This window comes from Parasteatoda tepidariorum, chromosome 1, assembly GCF_982258835.1.
Source record: "Parasteatoda tepidariorum strain Cologne lab strain chromosome 1, Ptep-v5.0, whole genome shotgun sequence".
Classification (NCBI taxonomy): Eukaryota; Metazoa; Arthropoda; class Arachnida; order Araneae; family Theridiidae; genus Parasteatoda; species Parasteatoda tepidariorum.
The window spans coordinates 2,169,935-2,191,666 of record NC_141755.1 but is presented as its reverse complement, the minus strand read 5'-3'; the positions used below and the strand labels follow the sequence as shown (position 1 = coordinate 2,191,666).

General features: G+C 28.6%; 1 protein-coding gene across 6 annotated transcripts; it reads right to left on the bottom strand.

The window, feature by feature from the left end:
- Positions 1-146: 146 nt before the first annotated feature.
- Positions 147-20,672, bottom strand: LOC107438861 (TGF-beta-activated kinase 1 and MAP3K7-binding protein 2). Of its 6 annotated transcripts, none has more exons than XM_043046295.3 (8): positions 20,572-20,672; positions 18,754-18,939; positions 17,933-18,021; positions 16,500-17,162; positions 12,098-12,234; positions 8,075-8,171; positions 6,486-6,548; positions 2,453-3,472 (listed from the first exon to the last, which is right to left on the bottom strand). In XM_043046295.3, exons 4-8 carry the CDS (start codon positions 17,113-17,115, stop codon positions 3,264-3,266), a joined length of 1,122 nt encoding a protein of 373 aa, XP_042902229.1. In that variant the 5' UTR covers positions 17,116-17,162; positions 17,933-18,021; positions 18,754-18,939; positions 20,572-20,672; the 3' UTR covers positions 2,453-3,263. The 6 variants fall into 6 exon arrangements, with proteins under 6 accessions (XP_042902226.1, XP_087014518.1, XP_042902229.1 ...); XM_071180277.2 differs by having other exon boundaries at positions 20,518-20,644; XM_043046298.3 differs by having other exon boundaries at positions 18,754-18,849; positions 20,572-20,628.
- Positions 20,673-21,732: the final 1,060 nt, after the last annotated feature.

Below are 21,732 nucleotides of genomic sequence, written 5' to 3'. Positions count from 1 at the left end.
TTTCTTCACAACTGAGGATAAAAACTTTCTAGAATGAAAAGGCATGTGTTTAAATGGTCGTCACTACTTAGAAAGATTATTCAAGATTAATGTTTTGTAAATAAAATGCATGTTTTTTCTTACTATATAAACAGTAACAACAAAAATAGTCATGTTTGCTTTTATTTCTTAAAAACTCAGTTAATACAGAAAAATGTAATCATAGAGTTTGAGAAAAAAAAAAATACCTCATAAGGCTCCAATTAAAAACGAAGAAACTATTCTATACCATATATCTCAGTGCACAAGCCTACTTTTCAAACCTCCAAAATTCAAATAACTGACTGATACACTGGTAATAAAGTTGTACTAGCGATGCATCATAATCAATGCAATAGATATCAATTTATTTTTACAAATTACCCCTTTCGAAAATTATTTTGAATATGTTATATACAATTAGATTTGAATTTTCTCTCATTATATTTTCTTTACACATAACGTTTTTTTAGAAACAAAACTTAAATTATGTTAAAAAAATTAAGAAAAGTTAAGATAATATTTCATAAGGAAAAAGATTTGACACATACAGAAAATGATCGGCTTATCGACAGTGATGGCACCAAACATTTAGAAATTACCTATTTTGTAAACAAAACAAGGAAGTTATAAAACAGGTCGACACCAGATATATGGTATGGTTGAGCATAAATTCAAAATGATCTAAAACACACTAAAACAAAATTCTTTAAAAAATAACAAGTTTACACACAACATTAATTTCGAAAACAATATAAATGCAACAATAGTTAATATAACTTACAATAACTTTATACACATTGCTAAGTTGCCTAGTAACTAATTAGTCACATTTACAATGATGTCTATTCAGGAATGTATAAATATAATCACTTAGTCACAATTCTTAAATATGTATTTATTTTTTCGTCATCCACTTTAAATGTGACTTTACCAATGAAAATAAGTTAATTTTTAATTAAAGTTTAAATAAAATCAGTGAATATAGATAAAGGGCTCATTTAAATTTCTTAAACAATGAAGTTCATTTGTGCTAATAAATATTTATTTTATCAAATGTAAGAAATAGATTTCAAACCTATTAAGAACAAAATCTGGAACATGATGACTGATTCTTAAAAATTTAATCTGAACAAAGTGAAATTACTTTTATATTATATAATTATGAAGGTATTTTTGAAAGTTTTTATTTTATTATACAGGAAACATAAACAGAACACCAGACAATAAAAGAACACTTTCTAAGTTAGGAACACAATTAGAACAAAAATTAGCTTTATATTGTTAAGTTTTAGAGAGTTAGTTATTTTATTTATTCAAATTAAGAAACCAAAGCAACCTAAAAATAAAGATCATTATAAAAACGGGAATTGTTTGCTAATAGATCCAAATCATTCTAAATAATAATAAAATATTTCTATTTACTACAATTTTAACACTAGAAAGATTGAAATACCTATATTGCCCAAAAGCAGTCAAAATGACTGCATTATGAAAGAATAACTAATGTGTAAAGAAATTTGTTTCAAATTAATTTTTAATATCATTTACAGTTATGTAACGAGTTATTTGTAAATATTAACAATAAAAAAAATTATATGTTGTACAAAATGTCACGAAATTCTAAGAAATTGTGTCATTATATACATCATTGTTTTTCTAATTGAAAGTAAAAAGCAGTTAAAATGACTTCCTTGGGCAATCTAGTGTTAACTGAGGGATGGGCAAACTTTTTTTGGTCGAGGGGCAAAAATCAAAAAAAAAAAAAAAAGCTTGTTGGGCCAAGTAAAAACTTCTAAAATAAAATAAAGTCCATTCATCATTGAACGTATGGCACTCTGAATCAACTTCGCGTTTTTTAGTTGCCATTTAGGGGTTAAAGAAGCAGTAGCCATTTTATATATTTAATAATTTCACCATTCTTTACAATGAAATAAATGTGTGCAATCTTTCCATATGCAGTAAATAATGTTAGAACTCGCACCGGCAGAAAAATCTGCTCGTTGGAGCTTAAAATACGGTCTGCCAAATGTGAAGTACAATTCACCTATATTAGATTCCATATGTCTGCCCCTCAAGAAAGACAAACGCTCGTAGGAGTCAATCTACGGCAATTCTATAAAGAACTTCTGCTTTCAACATTTTACCAATTGAAGCTGTCTGTGCTTACTATTTCCATTAATTTATGTTTTGTAGAACAAAGATAGAGAAAGTAAAAAGGTCATCAGTACATTGATAAAAAAGAAAGAACAAAAAATAGCTTTAAACAAAGTAGACAAGAAAATGGATGTATTGTTTATATTCGCCACAGATCGGCAAGTTGAAATTCTATCCGCAGGCCGGATAAAACCTTCCGGCGGGACATAGTTTGCCCATCTCTGTGTTAACTGCTTATAACTATTACTTCATTGGCAAAATCCACATATTTAAATAATTTTTTTTTTCTTTTAAACTTTTAATTTACATGCATGCAAATAATAAAACAATCCAAGATATTTATATAGATTTCTGGAAAAAAAGATTAATTTTGTCACCTTCTTAAGGTAAAAAGTTTGCATAAAGCTACATTTTATTAAATGGGACAAATGTGTTAATAGAAGAAAAAAAGTCAACATCTACATTAATGTCATCAGTCTTATTCATTTAAAGATAGTCTATAAAGCACTAAACATATTTACATTAAACTGTTATAATATAAACAATTAATATTTGTACAAATTTATAGATTGATCTAAAAATGAAGATTCACTACAAAATAATGTGTATAAAAATAAAATGAACTTGAGAAAATGCAAAAAAACTCAGAAAAATATACCACCCCATATTTTACATTTCCTTAGTTAATATGTAACACAATTGATTTTTGATATCATTGTGCAGAAACATGAAAATGTTTGCTTCTTTTTTCTAGTCCATAATTTGTTTGAAGCTGTTAGTAGAACATACTTATCAAAACTTCCATTGAGTAAAAAAAGTGAATTTAAGTGCAAACTGTAGCTAAGGTCAAAAGTAAAGAAAATATCTGTTATTCTAAATATACTTTGATTTATTATACAACACCAATACTTATTTCCTATTTTGCAGATTATTGAATACCTAGACATTAAATTATTGAATTAAATTTAATACGAAGAATGCATCAGAAAAAAAGTTTTAAAAATCAGTTAGTTACTAAATCTTTGTACACACTAACTTAATTAAATATTCTATATGGAAGGACTATTAAGAGTTCATCAATATTATAATCAACTGGAGTCAGGATGGCAGAAGCAACTGTCTTTCAACTCAGAGGAGTGCAGAGGATTTCTATAAAAACGTGGAGACTGACACATCTCGCAAGAATTTATAGCGGGATGGTTTGCGAAAGTGCAGACAGGACATTCCCATTTCTTACAATCGTCTTCCAAACTATCAATTGATTTTGATGAAACCTCAGTCTGGTCTTGACTAGTAGCTTAAAATAAAAATAAACTAATTGTAGAGAAAAGAGTAAAATATAAAATGCTTGGAAAGAAGTTCAAACAACAAAAATGAAAAGCATATCAGTACATCGCAGATAAAAAGCACTATGTCATAAATGTTAAATAACTTCTTGAAAACAAACAAAAAGACTGAAATCACTACCTACTTTTTTTTATTGTGCTGATGAAATTTGTGAAAGATTTAATTCACCCATTCAATGGACAGCCCTTCACTGAAATTTTCATAGCTAATCATTTAAAAATTAATGAAATAAATGAGTTTTTTTTTTATATATATATAAAAAGAACATTTTTCTAAGGTAGAACTGCAATTCTTTTCGATTTCAATCATTTATAAAAAATATTCATGCTAAACAGGAAATGCTGGTGCTTTCAGTCAATCTCAAAATAATTGAAATGGAATTTCTTTGCAACTTTAATGGGAAGTATACTCCTAGCGTCTCAAGCTTTAAAATCACCTTTGCAAAGGAGAAAAAAAAATTTAATTTTGATTTCCAAGCTGCAATACTATCTTTTATAAATAGAAAGAAATTATTGATATATAAAATAGAAAGAAAATTGTTTTGTGATGGATTCTAAGTCATTTTGGGTTTATTGTAGTGGTGAATGTATTCGCAAAAGTCGGCTTCGATTTTAACACACTATTTTTCCCTCTTCTTAAGAATCTATAAATCATTGATGAAGACTAAAGTAAACTTTGGATTTCTACTTCTGTACCAATTTTATTATTTCATGAGCCACTAACTGTAAATTAGTTATGACTCTTTCTAATTACAAACTAATACATTGTTTTAAATTTATACACCATTTTAATATACTTAAAACATTCGGTATATATAGTGATATTGCTTTGGGTAAAAAATGGAAGTGCCTTTTACAAGATTCCCCCTGTTATTGATTACTTTCAGCAGCATCTCTATCCAATTATTCTGCTTCTTTGGGCGAATGGTTTTTGAATAAACGACATCTAGTTAATAGTTCTAAATTGAAGAATACTGACACTGGCGATTCTTTTACTTTTTGATTTTTGCATTTTCCTAGCTGTCAACTTGTTCAAAACAACAAATAGGAACACAAAGCATAAGACAATCAGGGAAAATTGAGATACAGAATAAAAAAAACTGAAAATTTTATGTGCATAAAGGTCGATATCAATTTATAAACCATACATTTCATATTTAACATAATTTTTTGAAGTAACATTTTTAATTAAATAACTAATGAAGAATATCACGCCTTTTTATTTTATAACCGTCCTTGAACAGCCAAATCCAATTTTCAGGTTTATGACTACTAATGTCCAACTACGTATCCTCGTAATTTTGAACCCAATCCAGGAAACTCCTGGATCAAGTATTGGGAGAAATTTGCTCTTGTGGAGGACTTTTTGCTGGAACTACCCCGCATTTGCGTTACATGAAGAGGAAGACCACGAGAACATCCTATGGTTAGCCTGACGACAAGAAGAATCTAACCCATAATCAATCCACCACTGAGAATATTTCACGACAGCACTGTGGTCGGTACAAGCCGGATGCGGAATTCGTATCGGCCGGCTGTCGCTGGGATTCGAAACCGCTTCATCTCATTGGAAGGCGAACACTCTATCCCGAGCCATCACGGCTCAATATCACACCTTTGTAGCAAATAATTCAAGAAAAAACTTACATCTTACAAGAATCGCGACATTGGATTTTAAAATCACGATAATATGAATCGCAATATGGAATTTTAAAAAACGAAAATACCAACTGCAATATTGAAGGTTTAATTCGGGTAAATAAAAATTTAGGCGCATAGATTTTAAATCGTGTATAAATACAAAAATCGATGTTTGATATTACAACAGCATGAATACGAATAGCAATATTGGATTGTTAAAAAAGGTGAATACAAATCACGACATTGGGTTTTAAACTCGCGTGAACACGAATCACAATATTGAATTAAAAAAACACTTAAATATAAATCTCGATAATGGAAATTTGAATTGTGTGAATATGAATCGCGATATTAAATTTTAAAAACGTGTAAATATTAAGCTCGATATTAAAAATTTAAATTACGTGAATCCCAACAAATAATTTTTAAATCAGGTCAATACGAAAATAGTTGATTGATATTAAAATCGTGTGAATAAGAATCACGATATCAACAAATACCAGCGTAGTTTTAAATATTCAAAATGGTGAAGATCCTTCAAACCAAAAGAATGAAATTGGTGCAAGAATCATACATATGTATGTAAAAGTCTTGTTAACGGGACTTAGAAAACGTTTCAAAATTTCGTAGGATTATAAATTTTTGATTCGTGGAAGTCAGTGAACCAATGGTTTTGAGATACGTGGAATTCTACGAATATTCGCAATAAAAATCTCATGCCCTGCTTCTAGTTTTTAGACCCACTTTCAGTTGAAAGAAAACAGTACAAGGAGTGAAAGGGCACTAGAATACTGAAAATTAGAACATTTTGACATAAAATCGTTTTTTGGTACAAGGTTAAAAAATTGGAACAAATACAATTTAATCTGCAAATTTAGCAGCCATGCATTTTATATTGGACAGCAAGATATTGTATGGCCAATTGGCCCAAGGTTGCACTTAGAATATAATAAAACTTGTTTAAAAAAGGGGGGCCTAATTGAAGAAAACAAAAGTTTTTTTTTGTTGGTAAGATTTGATATAGGTATAGCAACCACAGCATTGATTTTAGCTTTCAATTTTTTTAAAAAAAATTATAAAATAAATCAATTTTGCAATTTAGATATTCTAAGAATAGTTCTCTTGCTATCAATTTAATACTACTATTAATATTATCTTTCAAAAAAAGCTTTAAAAAAATTAAAAAGGAATTGTTAGCATTAGTTTTATCCTTTCTTACTGGTAAATTTGAAGACAGATGTATCTTGTTTTTCCATATTAGACAACAAAGTTTAAGAAATAAGATAGCAAAAAACTATTAAATATGTAAATATTTCAACTTACCAGTATTTCTTTGTAACTGAGATTTATCCTGATAGAAGGTTTCATCAATCTCACCTAATGGTGCTAAAAATAAACATACTGTATCATATTTTGGGTCATTTGAAGGAAAAAGTAAATTTACTGAAGCTGGACACTATTTGTAATTAAATAGCAAAACTGAATTATGTGAAATTGTTCATGAACACTGGAAATTCGGTATAAATAATTTTATTGCAACAAATACTTATATTGCTTACATTTTAGAATCAGTAATATTAATAATACAGATACTCTAAAATTAGTAAACTTAACATTAAAATAATTGTATAGCTATTCTTAAAATATTATTGATTAACATTCCAAGAAAAATATTCTATGCTAAAAAAAATTTTGTAGTACAATAATACAAGCCAAAAGAAAATGAAGCATTTCCAAGTTATTAAGAGAATTTAAACAAATTATTTATAATGGACCTAAGAGTTCCAGCTATTTGATCCAACCTTACACCAAGCATATCACAAACTCACATTCAAATGATTATTTAATAATTGAAAAATACTGATATTCAAAGGTACAATTTCTTTTTCATTTTTACTAAATTTTTGAAATATAACTTTGAATGTTATGCTCGGTAGTAGAAAGCTGATTTAATGTAGACTTTTAATGGCACAAAAACCAGAAGTCTCAATCATTTATTTTATTGAATAAGTTCTTAATATAATGAAAAAATAAAATAAAAAAAAAAGATATTAAAATAAGTATTTTGAAATTGTCACAGGGTGCGTAGCTAAATTTTATAACAAAAATAAGCACCTTTTAAGTACTTTTCAAGCACTCAAAAAAAAAATTTAAGCACTATATGTATCAACAAAATGCAAAATAATTTTTAAAAGCTTTATGTGATCATGATAAAATTTCTGACTTCTTGATTACATTAGCCATTATAAAAAGATAGAGAGGTTTTTTTCGATATCGGAGGGTGAAAAATGAAGCCTGAAATTGAGAATAGCTTGCAAAATGCAGCAGAGTTGCACATGAGAGTGCAGTAATCTCACCGAACTCAGCTCAGTAGACGCACATGCGGACTAAGAATTTCATCAAACATGTAATATGATTGGTGCTTTCATACGCTACAGACCAAAGGTAATGGTTGAATGAATTGTGAAAACTTTGAATAGGAACAATGTGAAAACCACACTTTTGCATGGTATGTGGCAAAAATCGACATGGTAAAGAAGAAGAAAAATCTCTTTCGAAAAGGGAAAATTAAGTACTCAGTACTCAGATTTACTTGAGTACTCAGATTTTTATGAAATGATCTCAATCTGTTACCATGAAATTTTTTAACCTAAATTTAATATATTTCATTATTACAAAAAAGAGTTACAAGAGAAATATCATCCTAAGTAGCAAGAGGAAAAGCTAAAACTACAAACTCAATTACACATGCCACTTAATACTAATTTGTCTAGTTCACAACAGTTCTATCAAAAATAGATTTTTGAAGCAAAAAAAACTGTATACAATAAAATAAGCTCCAGGCTATAACCGTAAGCAGAATTTAAAAATAAGTATCTTAATTTGAAAAAGATTTTAAGTTAATATCTGACCTTTGCCTTTTAAATAATAATCAACTTCCATGCAAAGACACTGACATTCTAATCTCAACTGAGCATTTTCTTCCCTTAATTTCTCCACATCTAATGTCTATAACATAAAAAGAGAAACATACAAGCATTAAAATATTGCCCTTCAAATTTAAAGAGTAATGGTTATTTTTTAGTAACTAATTTTAAATGTGCAATCAAAAAACAAAGCTTACATTCATGGAAGAAAATGTATGTCAAGTAGTGTAAGAAATAATATAAAAGCATTAAAAGAATGATTTCAGTTTTCCTTATCAGGTGCAAAGTTTGCTAGCGTTAAAATATACTACAGTCAAACTTGGATAATTTGAACGTCTTTAATTCGAATTCATGCATTAATCAAAGCTTTTCTCCTTCCCTAGACACATGTATATTCAGTTAATGCTAAAAAATCTTAGTTATATTGAAATCCAACTTCTTTAATACGAAGTTTTTGCCCTTTCAAAAATGACAAAATCTAGTTTAAATGCAGTTATTTTTGAAAAGTAATCTGGTTATTTTCAGCTATTATGGAAATTTTTTTAGGGGTGACAAGGGGAAGGGAGAATAGTCTTATCTGCTCAAACAGAACAGGAATAAAGAGGAAATGGACCTAGACCACCCGCACCTGTCCTTGGCTACAGGTAGTCCCCTACCCTTTCCTTGTAAGTGAGCCAATCCCAATTGAAGTTCCCAATTGAAATAAAATCTGTAAACGATGGGAAGGGTATTTCGAATCACCTGATAGGATGCATACATGTCATTGGTAGAAGCGGAGGGGGAAAAAATTGCCACCGGCTAGGCAAGTCTTCATGATCTTGAAAAAAGTTATGCCTACGTGAGTCATCCTTCAAAGGTCATTGGGCAGTTGATTGACAAGTGTTCTTCCAATAGTGGTGCGTTTATTTTTTTCATGAGATCACCTTGCATCCGACACTGGGAAACTGGTTTATAATCACGGCATTAAAAACCAGGACTGTAGTCGATATTACTTGAGTTTTCTATATCGCGATTTTAATTTTGCAGTGATAGTTCAGTGCAAGCATGTCGTTTAGTAAGCCCTGTGTCCCGCATACAACCTTATCTTTCGATGAAAAAATTGCTGTAATTCGAGAAGTAGAAAAGGGTGTAAAAAAATGCATAATCGCAAAAGTGTTTGGAATAGCGCCTAACACTCTTTTGACTTTTTTGAAAAATAAAGAAAGACTTGGAAATCGCAAGCGAGCTAGAGAGCCTGATTATCCTGACGTGGACGAGTGTGTTGCAAAGTGGTTTAAACAAGCACGGGACAAAAACATCCCTCTCAGTGGAACTCTTGTTCATGCAAAAGAGGAAGAATTTGTCATCAGTTTAGGTAACAGAAGCTTCAAAGCAAGCTCCGGATGGTTAGACGGATTTAAGGAAAGAAATGGAATTTTGTTCAAGTCTGTGTGTGGTGAAAGTTCAAGTGTGAACCAAGGTGCAGCAAATGAGTGGAAAGAAAATATTGCCGAAATTGAGTATACACAGGACTGAGATATTCTTAATGTCAATGAGACTGGACTTTTCTTCAAATGTACCCCTGCAAAGACTCTTGCTTTTAAAAGTGAAAAATGAAGTGGTGGAAAACACAGTAAAGACCGAATAATCTTACTTATAGGAGCAAACAAGGACGGCACTGAGAAACTACCATTACTGATGATTTTCAAGGTGTTTTAAAAATGTCAAATCAAAGTCGATAGAATACCATTCTAACACAAAAGCATGGATGATGGCGAATATTTTTGAAAAATGGCTACTAGATCTCAATCGCACATACCAAAGAAAAAACAGAAAAATCATCCTGTTTATTGATAACTACACTGCTCATAAATCGATACCCACTATGGAAAATATCACGGTTGTTTTTCTTCCGCCAAACATGACATCAGTGGTGCAACCAATAGATCAAGGCATCATTAAAAATCTGAAGCATTTCTACAGATGTCTAGTCGTTCAACACCGCCTTACTGAATCTTCCCAAAAGCTTCTCATTACTCTCCTTGATGCTTCAATAATGCGTTTAAATGTATGGTCCAGTCAGCCAAAAAACTATAGCAAATTGTTTTCGGAAGGCAGGATTCATCAGGAACACTGTCCCTAGCGATCTTTTCGATGAAGAAAATTTACCTCCCCCAGTTACATGGGAAGACAACATTCCGTTCGATGATTATGTCAGTATGGATGAAAACATAGACATTTGTGGAGAGTTATCGGATACAGATATTCTATCTGAAGTTCTAAACAATAAGAATATTACAACAGAAGACGAAGAAGATATTGAAGATGAGGTAGAAGAACAGAGGCCAATTCCAACTTCAAATGAGGCAGTCGTTCATTTATCAGAATATCGACGCTATGCAGAAGGACAAGGGAAGCTGTGTTTAGAGCTATAAATATTCTTGAAGATTTTGTTAGAAAAAATCAAGTAAGCTCTTTAAAGCAATCTGATATAGCTAAATATTTTTAAAAATTGTAGCGTTTTAATTTAAAATTAATAAACAATCTTTATTTCACAATTTCTGTTACGAGTGATTATTTTAAGACATAAAAATAACATTTTTCGGATAGTTCGAAGTTTCACAGAGGCCCCCAGCCCTTCGAATTATCCAAGTTTGACTGTGTTAGCAAAACCAAGGTTTCATACAAGTTTTTTTAAAAGCATTATTGCAATAAATTTTGCAGAAAATGCAACATAATTATTATTATGTGACAGATTACAATAAAGCAACTACTGAATGGTTAATATTAATAATTTACACTCGTATGAAAGTTCAAATAACAATGTTTTATGTTACTTTCATGCTACAAGCTACATAAGTTTCATTATATCAAAACTAGGCATCTAAATTTACGTATTTGACAACAGATAAGATTTTTTAAAAAATTTTATTATTGATGCAGTTTTGGCTAAGATAACTATTACATTGCTAGATAAACAAAAGGTCATAGTATTCTCCCCTTTTAAGACTTACAGTTTTTAGTCCCTTAAAGTTTTGAAAATAATTTTTTAAGACTCATCCAATTAAGGTTAAATAAATTTTTCACTTCATCTTTCTATGTTTACCCTTTTTTTTTATAGTACAACCTCCGCACTACTAATCATGGATTACCAGTAAAGATTTCTTTTTAAGCATTGACACTACATTCTCAAAAAAGAGTATTGTAATTCACATAAAAATATGTGGTTCTTTAACGACCCATAATATCCAAGGTTCTTAATTTATTCAATAAAAAATTTATTACTGCGATGAATTTGTGTAGTATACTAACCTGTTTTAAAATGGGCGAAACTCTCACATTTTCGAAATTTTATGTATTGTAATAATATTAAAGTCTTTGATACTTTAGAAACAATATCAAAAATAATAGTAATAATTTACGAGAAAGGTATCTAAAAACCAACATGAATTTGCAAGAAATGATCGCAAAATAGACGAATTAAAAGTTTATTACTCAAATGTGCAATTTCAAGTTTGCCAGTTGCAATAATACTGTATTTAAGATATCAATAATTTAAAAATGATTTGGAAATATCCGTACTAACTATAATAACTGCCAAAAAAAACTGTTGGGAAATGGCAGCACAGTTGCGAATTGGGTGCATCAAAAAGTGATAACTCAAATTTGAAATTTTCTGTGCTCTGCTCGTAACTAATTAAATAAATAATTTCAGAGCTAGCCCGGTATCTTGTTATTCTTATTGTTTCAGAACTATACTACTTTAAAACTGAATTACCACCACGCCATCTTGTGGCGAGACTTTTGAGTTGAACTGCGGCAACCGATTGGAGAACATCTCCAAAATAATCTCTCCATTTAGTGTTATGTGAGTTTCGTTTTGTTAATTTGTGTTTTTTTTAGTAATTTGTAACTGTTTTCTGTGCTCTGCTCGTAACTAATTAAATAAATAATTTCAGAGCTACCCCGGTATTTTGTTTTTCTTATTGTTTCTTGGAAAATGGTTACACACAGAAGTTTAAATCTTACCCTTTGCACAATTAACTTTTCCTGGAGAATTTTAGTCAGTTTCTGAATTTCTTCTTTCAATTCAGCAATCCTTCTCTTTGCATTGATTGTTTCATACTTAACGTTATTTAAGTCAGCCACTTGTGCATGCAAGAAACCTTAAGGTCAAAATTAAAAAATATATGAACAACATGTAATAATTTATGCTATGGGATGGGTCCTAATAGTTTGAAGATATATAAAAATAATAACTTCTATAATTGAATTGAAAAGTCCAAACCTAAGCCTGATTTCGAACACAATCTATTTTGTAACATACACAGTGAAAAATGTAACTTACAATTCTCTACATCTATCGGGCACAAAGAGAACATTTTTCATCTCCGAGATATTTCGATAAATACAGAATACTGTCATAAGAAAATTTCTGGAAAAACTGTTAAAGCATTTTAAAAGATCATGATATACATATATAATATATAAAAATTGAAATGGTTTTATCTAAAAAGTTCATTTATTAAGATTAGTATTCAAGTTTTCACCATTTATGAGATTTTTCAAAGTTCTATATACCGTATATTCCGACGTATAACGCGCACTTTTAATACAAAAAATAACATTGGAATCTACGGGTGCGCGGAATACGCCGAATATAAAAAATTATGGATTAAAAAAATTTAAATATAGAAAAATACTTTTATTTTAAAGAAATAACATACCCTTACCTATGTACTTCATTGATTTTCGTTATTACATAAATAGTTCATTATATTCCTCTTCCGCTATCAATTACAATTATTAAAATTTTTTTGCATTATAATTACAATTTTTTTTGTATTATCTGTAAGGTGGGACCTAAACATGTCCCACTCTAAAAGGCTTTGTGGTTTTCTAACGCAACCAGGACAGATTTGCCAGATGTCTTTCACTCACAATTTAACACTATTTTTGTCCATCCAGAATCACATTATTGCTCTATCAATTCTACCCTCACATACATGTCAAATTCAGTTCTTTTATTTTTGCAAAAGATAGGGAAAAATACTTTTTATTTACGATCTTGAAAGACGAGATATTGTACATGTACAATCCAAATTTTCGTGTGCGTTATACGAAGAGTATATCTTAAAATTTAAAAAAAGTAATTAGAAATTACGGGTACACGCTAAACGCCGGGGCGCGTTATGCGCCGGAATATACGGTATATAATCAGATAGCAAGATTAAAATTGAACTAAAAATATTATAAACAATCAATAAATAAAATGAGAGAGTTAACACTCATTTTGGTTTTCATTAGAATTTTTTTCTACTCATTATCATTCTAAATAATGAAAATTCAGCAAACAATAGTTTATAAATTAAAATTTCTGCAATAAATAAAAACCTTTTGAAAATTTTAATGATGGCCTGAACTATGGGGTATAAAAAATAATTGAAAAATAATAACCCTGTAGCCTCCTTTTTTTTCAATGCTATTTGAGTATGACTTCATAAGGTTAAACATTAGTAAAAGAAAATATATATAAAACCAACCTTGTATTTTTTTTTATATTTGAGCATTTATAAGAATGTACATTAAACTAATATAAAGGCTTATGTTAGCAAATAATTTCTAAATAACTCAGTCAGTATCAGTAATCAAATTTAGAATTAGTCTACTTTCTATAATAATTAGCATAAATTTTGTATTTGTGCTAATTATTATAGATTGTAAGTTAACAAGTAACACCAGTTCAGACTTTTCATAAATATCTTTTAAAATAAGCTAATAGTCTTGACAGATAAAATTCTCAAATGAATAAAAATTCTTCTGTGACCATAGAATTAACATAATAGTGAAGGAGCTTAAAATTCTGTAAGAGTATAAAATTTTTATAAGATGTAAAAGATAAAATCAATACTTCAGATCGAAACCAATAAAAGGCAACAAATCAAAATCTAATAGAAAAATATTCATCCAATTTGTCATCTGTCTAAAACTATATTTGTATAACGATCACTAATTTTTGCAAAAACACCAATGCCCAAAACAAAACACTAATTTTAGAAAAAATTATACAAATGTTCCATTATAAATAAAATTATATTTTATAATTATTAATAAAAAATTTATTCCAAGTACTAATAGCATTATGTCACCCCAGTACAAAATAAGTCATTAACTTAAACTAAGAAAATTCATAAAGCTTTATTTTTTTGTTAATATTGAGTTCTTCCTAGAAATAAAAAAAGAAGAAAAAAGAGAGAGAGAGAGAGAGAAAAGACCATCCTCAGAGAAAAGGGCAATTTGAATTTTGAAACATCTATCACCATTAAAAATTATCAAAATGTGTAATAACTAAGTTTGACATTCAATTTTAAAATTACCTTCTTATACAATTTTATGTGTATATTTCACAAAGTATTCTGTGTTCATTATCAAAATAACAGAAAATTTTGAAGCTTTTAAAAATCATTAAGGCAAGCTACGAGACAATCTCTGTATAAATTTCCTTCAAAAAAGTAAACTAAAAAAAAAAAAAAAAAAGAATTAATTGATAAACATTTTGAAAGCTTTTTCTATACTTTAAACTGAAAATCATGAGGAAATAATCATTTAATGGTACATTTTTAAATGGAAGGTACTTAAAAAAATAATGGAAAAATTTAAAAAAATTAATATAACCCTCCCCCCCCCAAAAAAAAAAGATATTAATAATAAAAATTTGACCAGTTGAGAATAATCCTAACAAAAAAATATTTATAATAATAATCAGACTTAATTTATTTTTCCTGAATTATTAATTTAATATAATTGAAATATTTAATCTTTCCAGTGTGTAATTGTTATTTAAACAGTGAATTATTATTTTTTTTTAATTGAATATATAAACTAAACATAATAAGTACACATAATTTATCTAGATGTAAGAGTACATATTTATATTTATTTAGAAAAATAAGACATTACCCATTTAAAAACAAAACATTATAAAAGGTTAAATAGATTTTAAAATTTTATATAAAAGTAAAACCAGAAGAAAAAAAATTTCAGAGAGTAAATATGAAGGAAAATTTTAAACTTTTTTATACTATATAAATTTTTATATGTTTAACTTTAAGCTAATTCAAACTAAACTCAGTGGCACGACAGCCCATAGAGGGCCAAGGCCTACTGTGACCATCTCAATTTTCTTGACCTTGGGCTCTGGAGTGTAAGAGCAGATGTTCCGATTAGGTGGTCAGCCGAACTCGAAACCCCCAGTGTTTAGTTCCCAAGCATGCTTGGTACTATTTATGGACCCACTGAAGGAATAAAAGGCTGAGTCAACCCTGTCCAGTCCGAGGATCGAACCCAGGATCTGTGGCACGGGAAAGCGAAGCGCTACCACTCAGCCACCGGGCGTCAAATTTAAGCTAATACTTATCGCTAAACAATTGTACTGGTCATTTTTAGATTGTAATTACTTCCTGCTTTTTTCAGTGTTTTGGAAGAAAAAAATATACTTCTTTATAAAGAAATCCCGACTTAGGTTAATAAGCTGATCTAAGAGCATATACAATATGTTAGAATAATTTTATCAAAATTAATGAAGAAAAAAAAACTTCAGGTGAATATCTCTGGAGTTTAATATCATGCAAATTTTAGCTATATAACTAGACAACATAAAAAAAAATCTTACTAAAACGAAGAAATAAAATTTAAAAATAAGGGTAATAAAAATAATAACTAAATAAATCGAAAGTGGACTTTTCATTGAAACAGGCGGTTAAGAAAATAGCCTTTTCCACTAAAAATAAAAAGGCAAAGTTTTTAAGGAATGGCAGCTTATTTTTGATTAGGAAAAAAAAAAAAAAAAAAAAGAGCAAGGAGAGTGCATTTTTAGAAATCAAAGGTCAGACCGGCCTTCTAAAAATGCTTAGGGAGAACACTGTATTAACACATTAATGTGTTGATTAACTTATTAGTGCTAAATATCTGAAATGTATTTTTTGTATGCTGTATTATTTTCCACTCTTATAAAATTAAGAACCTATCTGGTATAATTTAAGTCCAACTTTTTCAAGTTGAAAACAAAACGTCAAGTTGTAATGAAATTGAAGTTTTTATATAAAAGGACTGCCAAACATGTCGTGTCTGCCCAAAAAAATTTATAGACAAAAAGGCAATGTTGAGTGAAAATAAATTAGTTTCCTAATGTTAATCAATGTAAAGAAATTAAAAATCTGTTAATGGACTTAAAGAATTGTGAAAGCTTACTAGCATAGAACTAGGCTTCACTCTAAACACTTTAAAATTCAACGAGATCATTTCTTTTTTAAAAGTTAAAATTAAACAGGTTTTAGAAACCAGTAATTAATAACAATAAGAGAAAATAATTTTTTATCAAATAAAAGCGATTTATAAATTTTTTGTTTAAAGTTATATAATAATTTCCTACTTGATAAATCCATTTTTGCATAGTTGGCAGCTTGGTTTGCCAACTGAGGCAATTTTGAACTCAACACTAAAGGTGAATTTTGAATCTCAGAAGTCCATTTAGGAGAGTCATTTTGAAAGTTGAGGTTCATATCTTCACACACAAGACCAGGAGTCACAAAAAAATCTGAACATAAGGCTGTAGAAGACATATTTGGTCTCCAACTATGTACACCTTCATCTTCACTTTCCACATTGATAAAAAGTTCTTCAGGCATTGCATTTTGTGCTTGAAAAATGGCATAAGAGTCATGTTTGTCAAAGTTTCCATGACTTAATGAATTTTTATTATTATCCATGACAGCTGAATAGCAGTCTTTTGAACTATCTGTGAAAGATTGTTTATTTTCACAGTTGTCATCAACAGAAGATTGTCTACCACACGCATTCAACAACTGATTAGTAAATTCTTCAATATTTTCAGATTCTTTGAAAGTAGCACTGTTCATATTAGTAGATTGCATGTTTAAACATGTTTGCCCATCAGAAATATCTGCACTATTGAAAATATTTAAATTCAATTGCTGTAAGCTGCAGATTCTATCAGAAATAGGACTATCAACATTGCCAGTGGCCATTTTCTATAATTCAATTAAGTTTTTACAGTCTCAAAAATTTTTTATATCTGCAAAATAAATAAAAAATTTCAACTTTAAATATCATTATGTTTATGCAATTTATAATACAATTGCAAATTTATTTATCTTTCACAGCTATATATATATATTTTATATATAGCTGTAAAAATATATCAAATCTATATATATTTAGTTGGCATTGTATAAATAAATAATCAGATTCCTTAAAAATTGACTGAAATTATAAGGTAAATTAAATTGTCATTCTATGGAATTTTAAAAAATCTTATAATACATAATAAATAAAAAAACTTCAAATGTTATTATAAATATAGAAAAAAATTACTATTTATACATGGCTATAAATTCAATTCATTAGAAAAAATTACACTATTTTCAGTTTTATTGATCATAGATAAGATAAGACAATTAAAATAGGAACATAAGTGGATTCATCATAGTAAAATTATTTTAAACAGTATCGAAGAACTAAAGTAACTAGCAATAAAGGTTTAAAATTACAGTCCTCACAATATTATTTTTAACTCTTTAAATATAAAGGTATGCATATAAAAGTAAGCATTATTAAAGAAAGATCTATAACAAGAACATAACAATCTGACAACAATGCCTTTTTAACAATACATAATATTTTATTTCGAATTCACTTTTTCTGGTTAACATTTTGAAATAAGAGGGGAAAAATTGTTCAAAGAAATAAAAATTTATTGATTTAATTCAATATTTATGATAAAATATCATAGATATCATAATAATCATGCATACAATGAAAAAAATAAAACAAAATGCTGCTTACATAGGAAGTCTCATTTGACTAGATTTAAAAAGCCTGAAGATGAGCAGATACGATTTATGGATTATGGACACTTTATGGATTCTAGGAATCTGTAAAAGAAGACACTGTCAGAAAAATACTATTGTACATAATTCTTAATTTCAATTCATATGATCAACTTTTTATTTTGCTAAAGTTATTTATTTTTTAATAAAAATGAAAATAATTAGCAATTTAGAAGACAAAAAAATCATTTAAACACCTTTAAAATAGCTGATTCATTTTATTGTGACTACTTGAAACTAATCAGCTCATTCATTAGTAAAATTATGTAGATTTGTATCAATGTTATCGATTTATAATAGCAGTAAGTGTATCTTTATATACCTTCTTTAAAGCTTTGTAGTATGCTCTTCAAAAATAATTTTTTAATTTTTTAGTTCTTCGAAAGTGCATCCCCAACTCAATGGTATTTCAGAATCTTATTTTATTTTAATGATTAATAACGAAGTATTTATGCAATACAGAAAAACTTCGGTAAAGCAAACAAACTGGGATGAAAATAAAATTTAAAAGCTTATTCCATGTCCAACAGTTTTTTAGGACCTTGGAGCTACAAATGAAAATAAATAAATTCATGTTATAGTTAGAATCTATTTTAATAACTACAAATTTAATATTTAAAAGTGAATCCTTAGGACACAAAAAAGTGTCGTCTCAGAAGAAATATCAACTTCGGGAAAGGATATGCGCAAAATATAATGCTATTAACTATTTTTACTAATATGACATTTCAATAAATATATAATGAGAAATAAAGAATTAAATTATTATTTAATTACACTTAATAAAATCATGAACAGGTGTGAGATGCTCGCAGGCAGACAGCAAGATTTCGACCAAACACTTCCATGATTGCAGCCAGTTGCTCTAACCAACTGGAAAAAGGATATACCCATCAAGGAAGAGTCGGAAACTCTTAAATAGTTGTGTTTTACCGATTTGAAGTCATCTGGCCTCATTCAGATCTTTAAAAAAGGGGTTGTTACAATACACAATATAAACATAAATTAAAATATTTATAATCAGCCAATCAAAACAAAGCCATAAAAGATTTTTACTTTTGCAGCTTCTTTGATCAAAATTCCTGTTTGAACTAAAGAATAACTTTTAAAAATCAATGGATATTACACGTTAAGTACATTTTTAGAAACAAATTACCATGTTAAGAGGGTATCAGTTCTAAGAAAGGTGTATAAAATGGTTTCGACACAAAAACTGAAGGAAATTTTAAAAGTTATCTGCAATGTAAAGTGACCACCCTAGATAAGGATAAGGTAAGGTTTCACAGTAGTTGTTCATAAAATATTCACAATTATATTCATAGCTTTTCAAGCAATTGAATGATAATAACCAAATTTAATAACAATTACAATGATTAAGTTAAATAATTCAATAAAGTCAATTTTCTTAAACATAATTTTAATCGAAGATGGAAATATCGACAAAAGACAGCACATATTTATCAATTTGTTTAGTTTAAAAATATTAGCAAAGAGAGTTACTGCCATCACTTTTTGGATAGGAGCAATTTGTTAGCAATGGTCAAAATTATACTTTGATTTCACAACACACTGATGTTAGGTTCTTTAAACATAAACAAATTCATAACAATTTTCATAAAAAAAAAAGGATTTTGTTGTGAACTTCGGGGCTAATACCAAACTTCATGAAAATATAATACTTGAGAATGAAAGGGGCCATAAAAATCATTATTGGTGTTGTTGTGTGAAGAAGAAAAGAAACCCTTTATGCCACCTCCATTGGTAAGCATAGGAAAAAGTTTGTTCAGGCAAACCAAGAATAATCCTTAAATCTACAAAATGTTTTTGTATTATATATATAAGCTTTTTAAAAACACTTTTTAATAACTTTTTCTTCTCATTTAAAAATTCTTTATACCTTTTTCCTTGTTTTCTCTATGTGCTAGTTATGAGTTGGATGTACTTGCAGCTTAAGCACAGTAAGTAAAAACTATTATTAATTTTCTTTGATAATCTCTCATTTCTTTTATCCCTTTTGTATTTATATATATATATATATATATATATAATCAAACAAACTATGGCAGGGTTATGCAGAAATCCTGACATGACATATTTGGAATACTTTGAAAAGCAAATTTCTTCATTTGAAGCATCATAGCTTGTTTTAACTTCATAATATTTAAATTGGCAGCACTTTTACATTAAAAATTTCCTTACAGCCATTTCTGAGCTTTTCGGTTACAATTTTGAAATATTCAAGGGATTAAGAAACAAAATATCAATTTTATATCATAAGAACATTTGAAATTGTTAAAAAATTTACTAACAAGAAAGTATTTTAATAGTAAATAGATAATAATCCTTTTTTTCTGTTCAGATTTCAATAATAAGAGTTGATAAAACACAATATGAAATAGCTACTAATTACAATTGTCGTGAGAAATATAGATTATGTCTGAGTATGACCAAACAACATTTTATTAAAATACATTTTAAAAAGTGTAAAAATAATTTTCCAAAAACTTAAAATTAGAATACTAAAACTCAAAAGATCGTTACAAATCTAATCTTGAAATTAAATTGAAAATTGACAACATTTAAGGTAACGATTACTTGCAGTATTTTCATCTCAGCTGAGCTGTTAAACAATTTTGAACTCTCATGACTGTCAATGTTTATAGATTACGTCATGTCGTCATGTTTGTTCTCTTGACCAGTGTTGCCAGAACTTAAGATTAAAAAGTAGCGAATGGGAGCTCCAAAAGTAGCGGATTCGAACATTTTGTAGCCCAAAAATAAGTCATATATATATATATATATATATATAAATTTATTTACTGCACTAATTTATTTGGCTATATTTCTGTAAAACAGCGCCGTTTGCCAGAAAACACTAAAATTATAATAACATTGGCTAGTTCGTTTTTTTCCAGCTTTTTTATGTGTAAAAATCAGTCGGAACTGTCTTCGATATTTTAATGTTGGTGCGGTCTTTGAGCTGCATAAGAATACTAAGAGGTTTCGACCTCAGCTCGCTTCGTTCCCCAACCTCAAGAACCTTAATTACTCGCACATAAAAATGTTCTCACTAGCTAATTTTTTTTTAATAAAAATTATCTCGCGTTTCGAGGAAATTAAAAATAAGACCTAACTAGGACCCAATCTCCAACAAGAAATTCAGAAAAGTTCAACTTCATGGGCCTACATCTGTGTGTATTTAAAAATAAAAGGCAAAAAATCTTTTTTTGATAAGCAAATTAATTTATTTAATCATTTTTGCTCTGAAGTTCGAAACAATACAAAGTACAAACATTCAGCTCGCAGATGAGAAATATGACTTTGCTTTTCTTTGTAACAGCATCAATAATTGTTTCAAACTCGATTGAGAATAGTTTTGATAGTAATTTAGTGAACAAATGAATATTTTGATTTGGACCACGTATGAAACAGTATTTTAAAGCGTCCACGAAGCAACAAATATTTTTAACTAATTTTTTTTTCATTTATAGTAGCCGTAACATCTGTTGTAAAGTTAAAAAAAAAACAATGATGAAAAGATAGATTTGCACTAAATGCTCGTAAATATTTTCTTTTCTCGCAGCTCGCCTTAGTTGCTGTGCTTACTTTACTTGCACAGTGAAACCTGTTAAGTTGACCATCTCTATAAGTTAATCACCTATCTAAGATTTTGATGATCAAGTGCAAAACTGGTAAAAACAATTTATTATCATTTTTATAAGATGACTTCTCTTATAAAACCATCAAACTGTAGTT

Bases quoted from the DNA above. Each gene is read 5' to 3' on its own strand.
- LOC107438861 (XM_043046292.3), bottom strand. From the start codon at position 17,115: ATGGCCACTGGCAATGTTGATAGTCCTATTTCTGATAGAATCTGCAGC. The intron at 8,172-12,097 runs GTAAGATTTAAA...TTTATGTTATAG, and splicing joins AAAAGTTAATTGTGCAAAGG to ACATTAGATGTGGAGAAATT. The intron at 3,473-6,485 runs GTAAGTTGAAAT...TTTTATTTTAAG, and splicing joins TCAGTTACAAAGAAATACTG to CTACTAGTCAAGACCAGACT.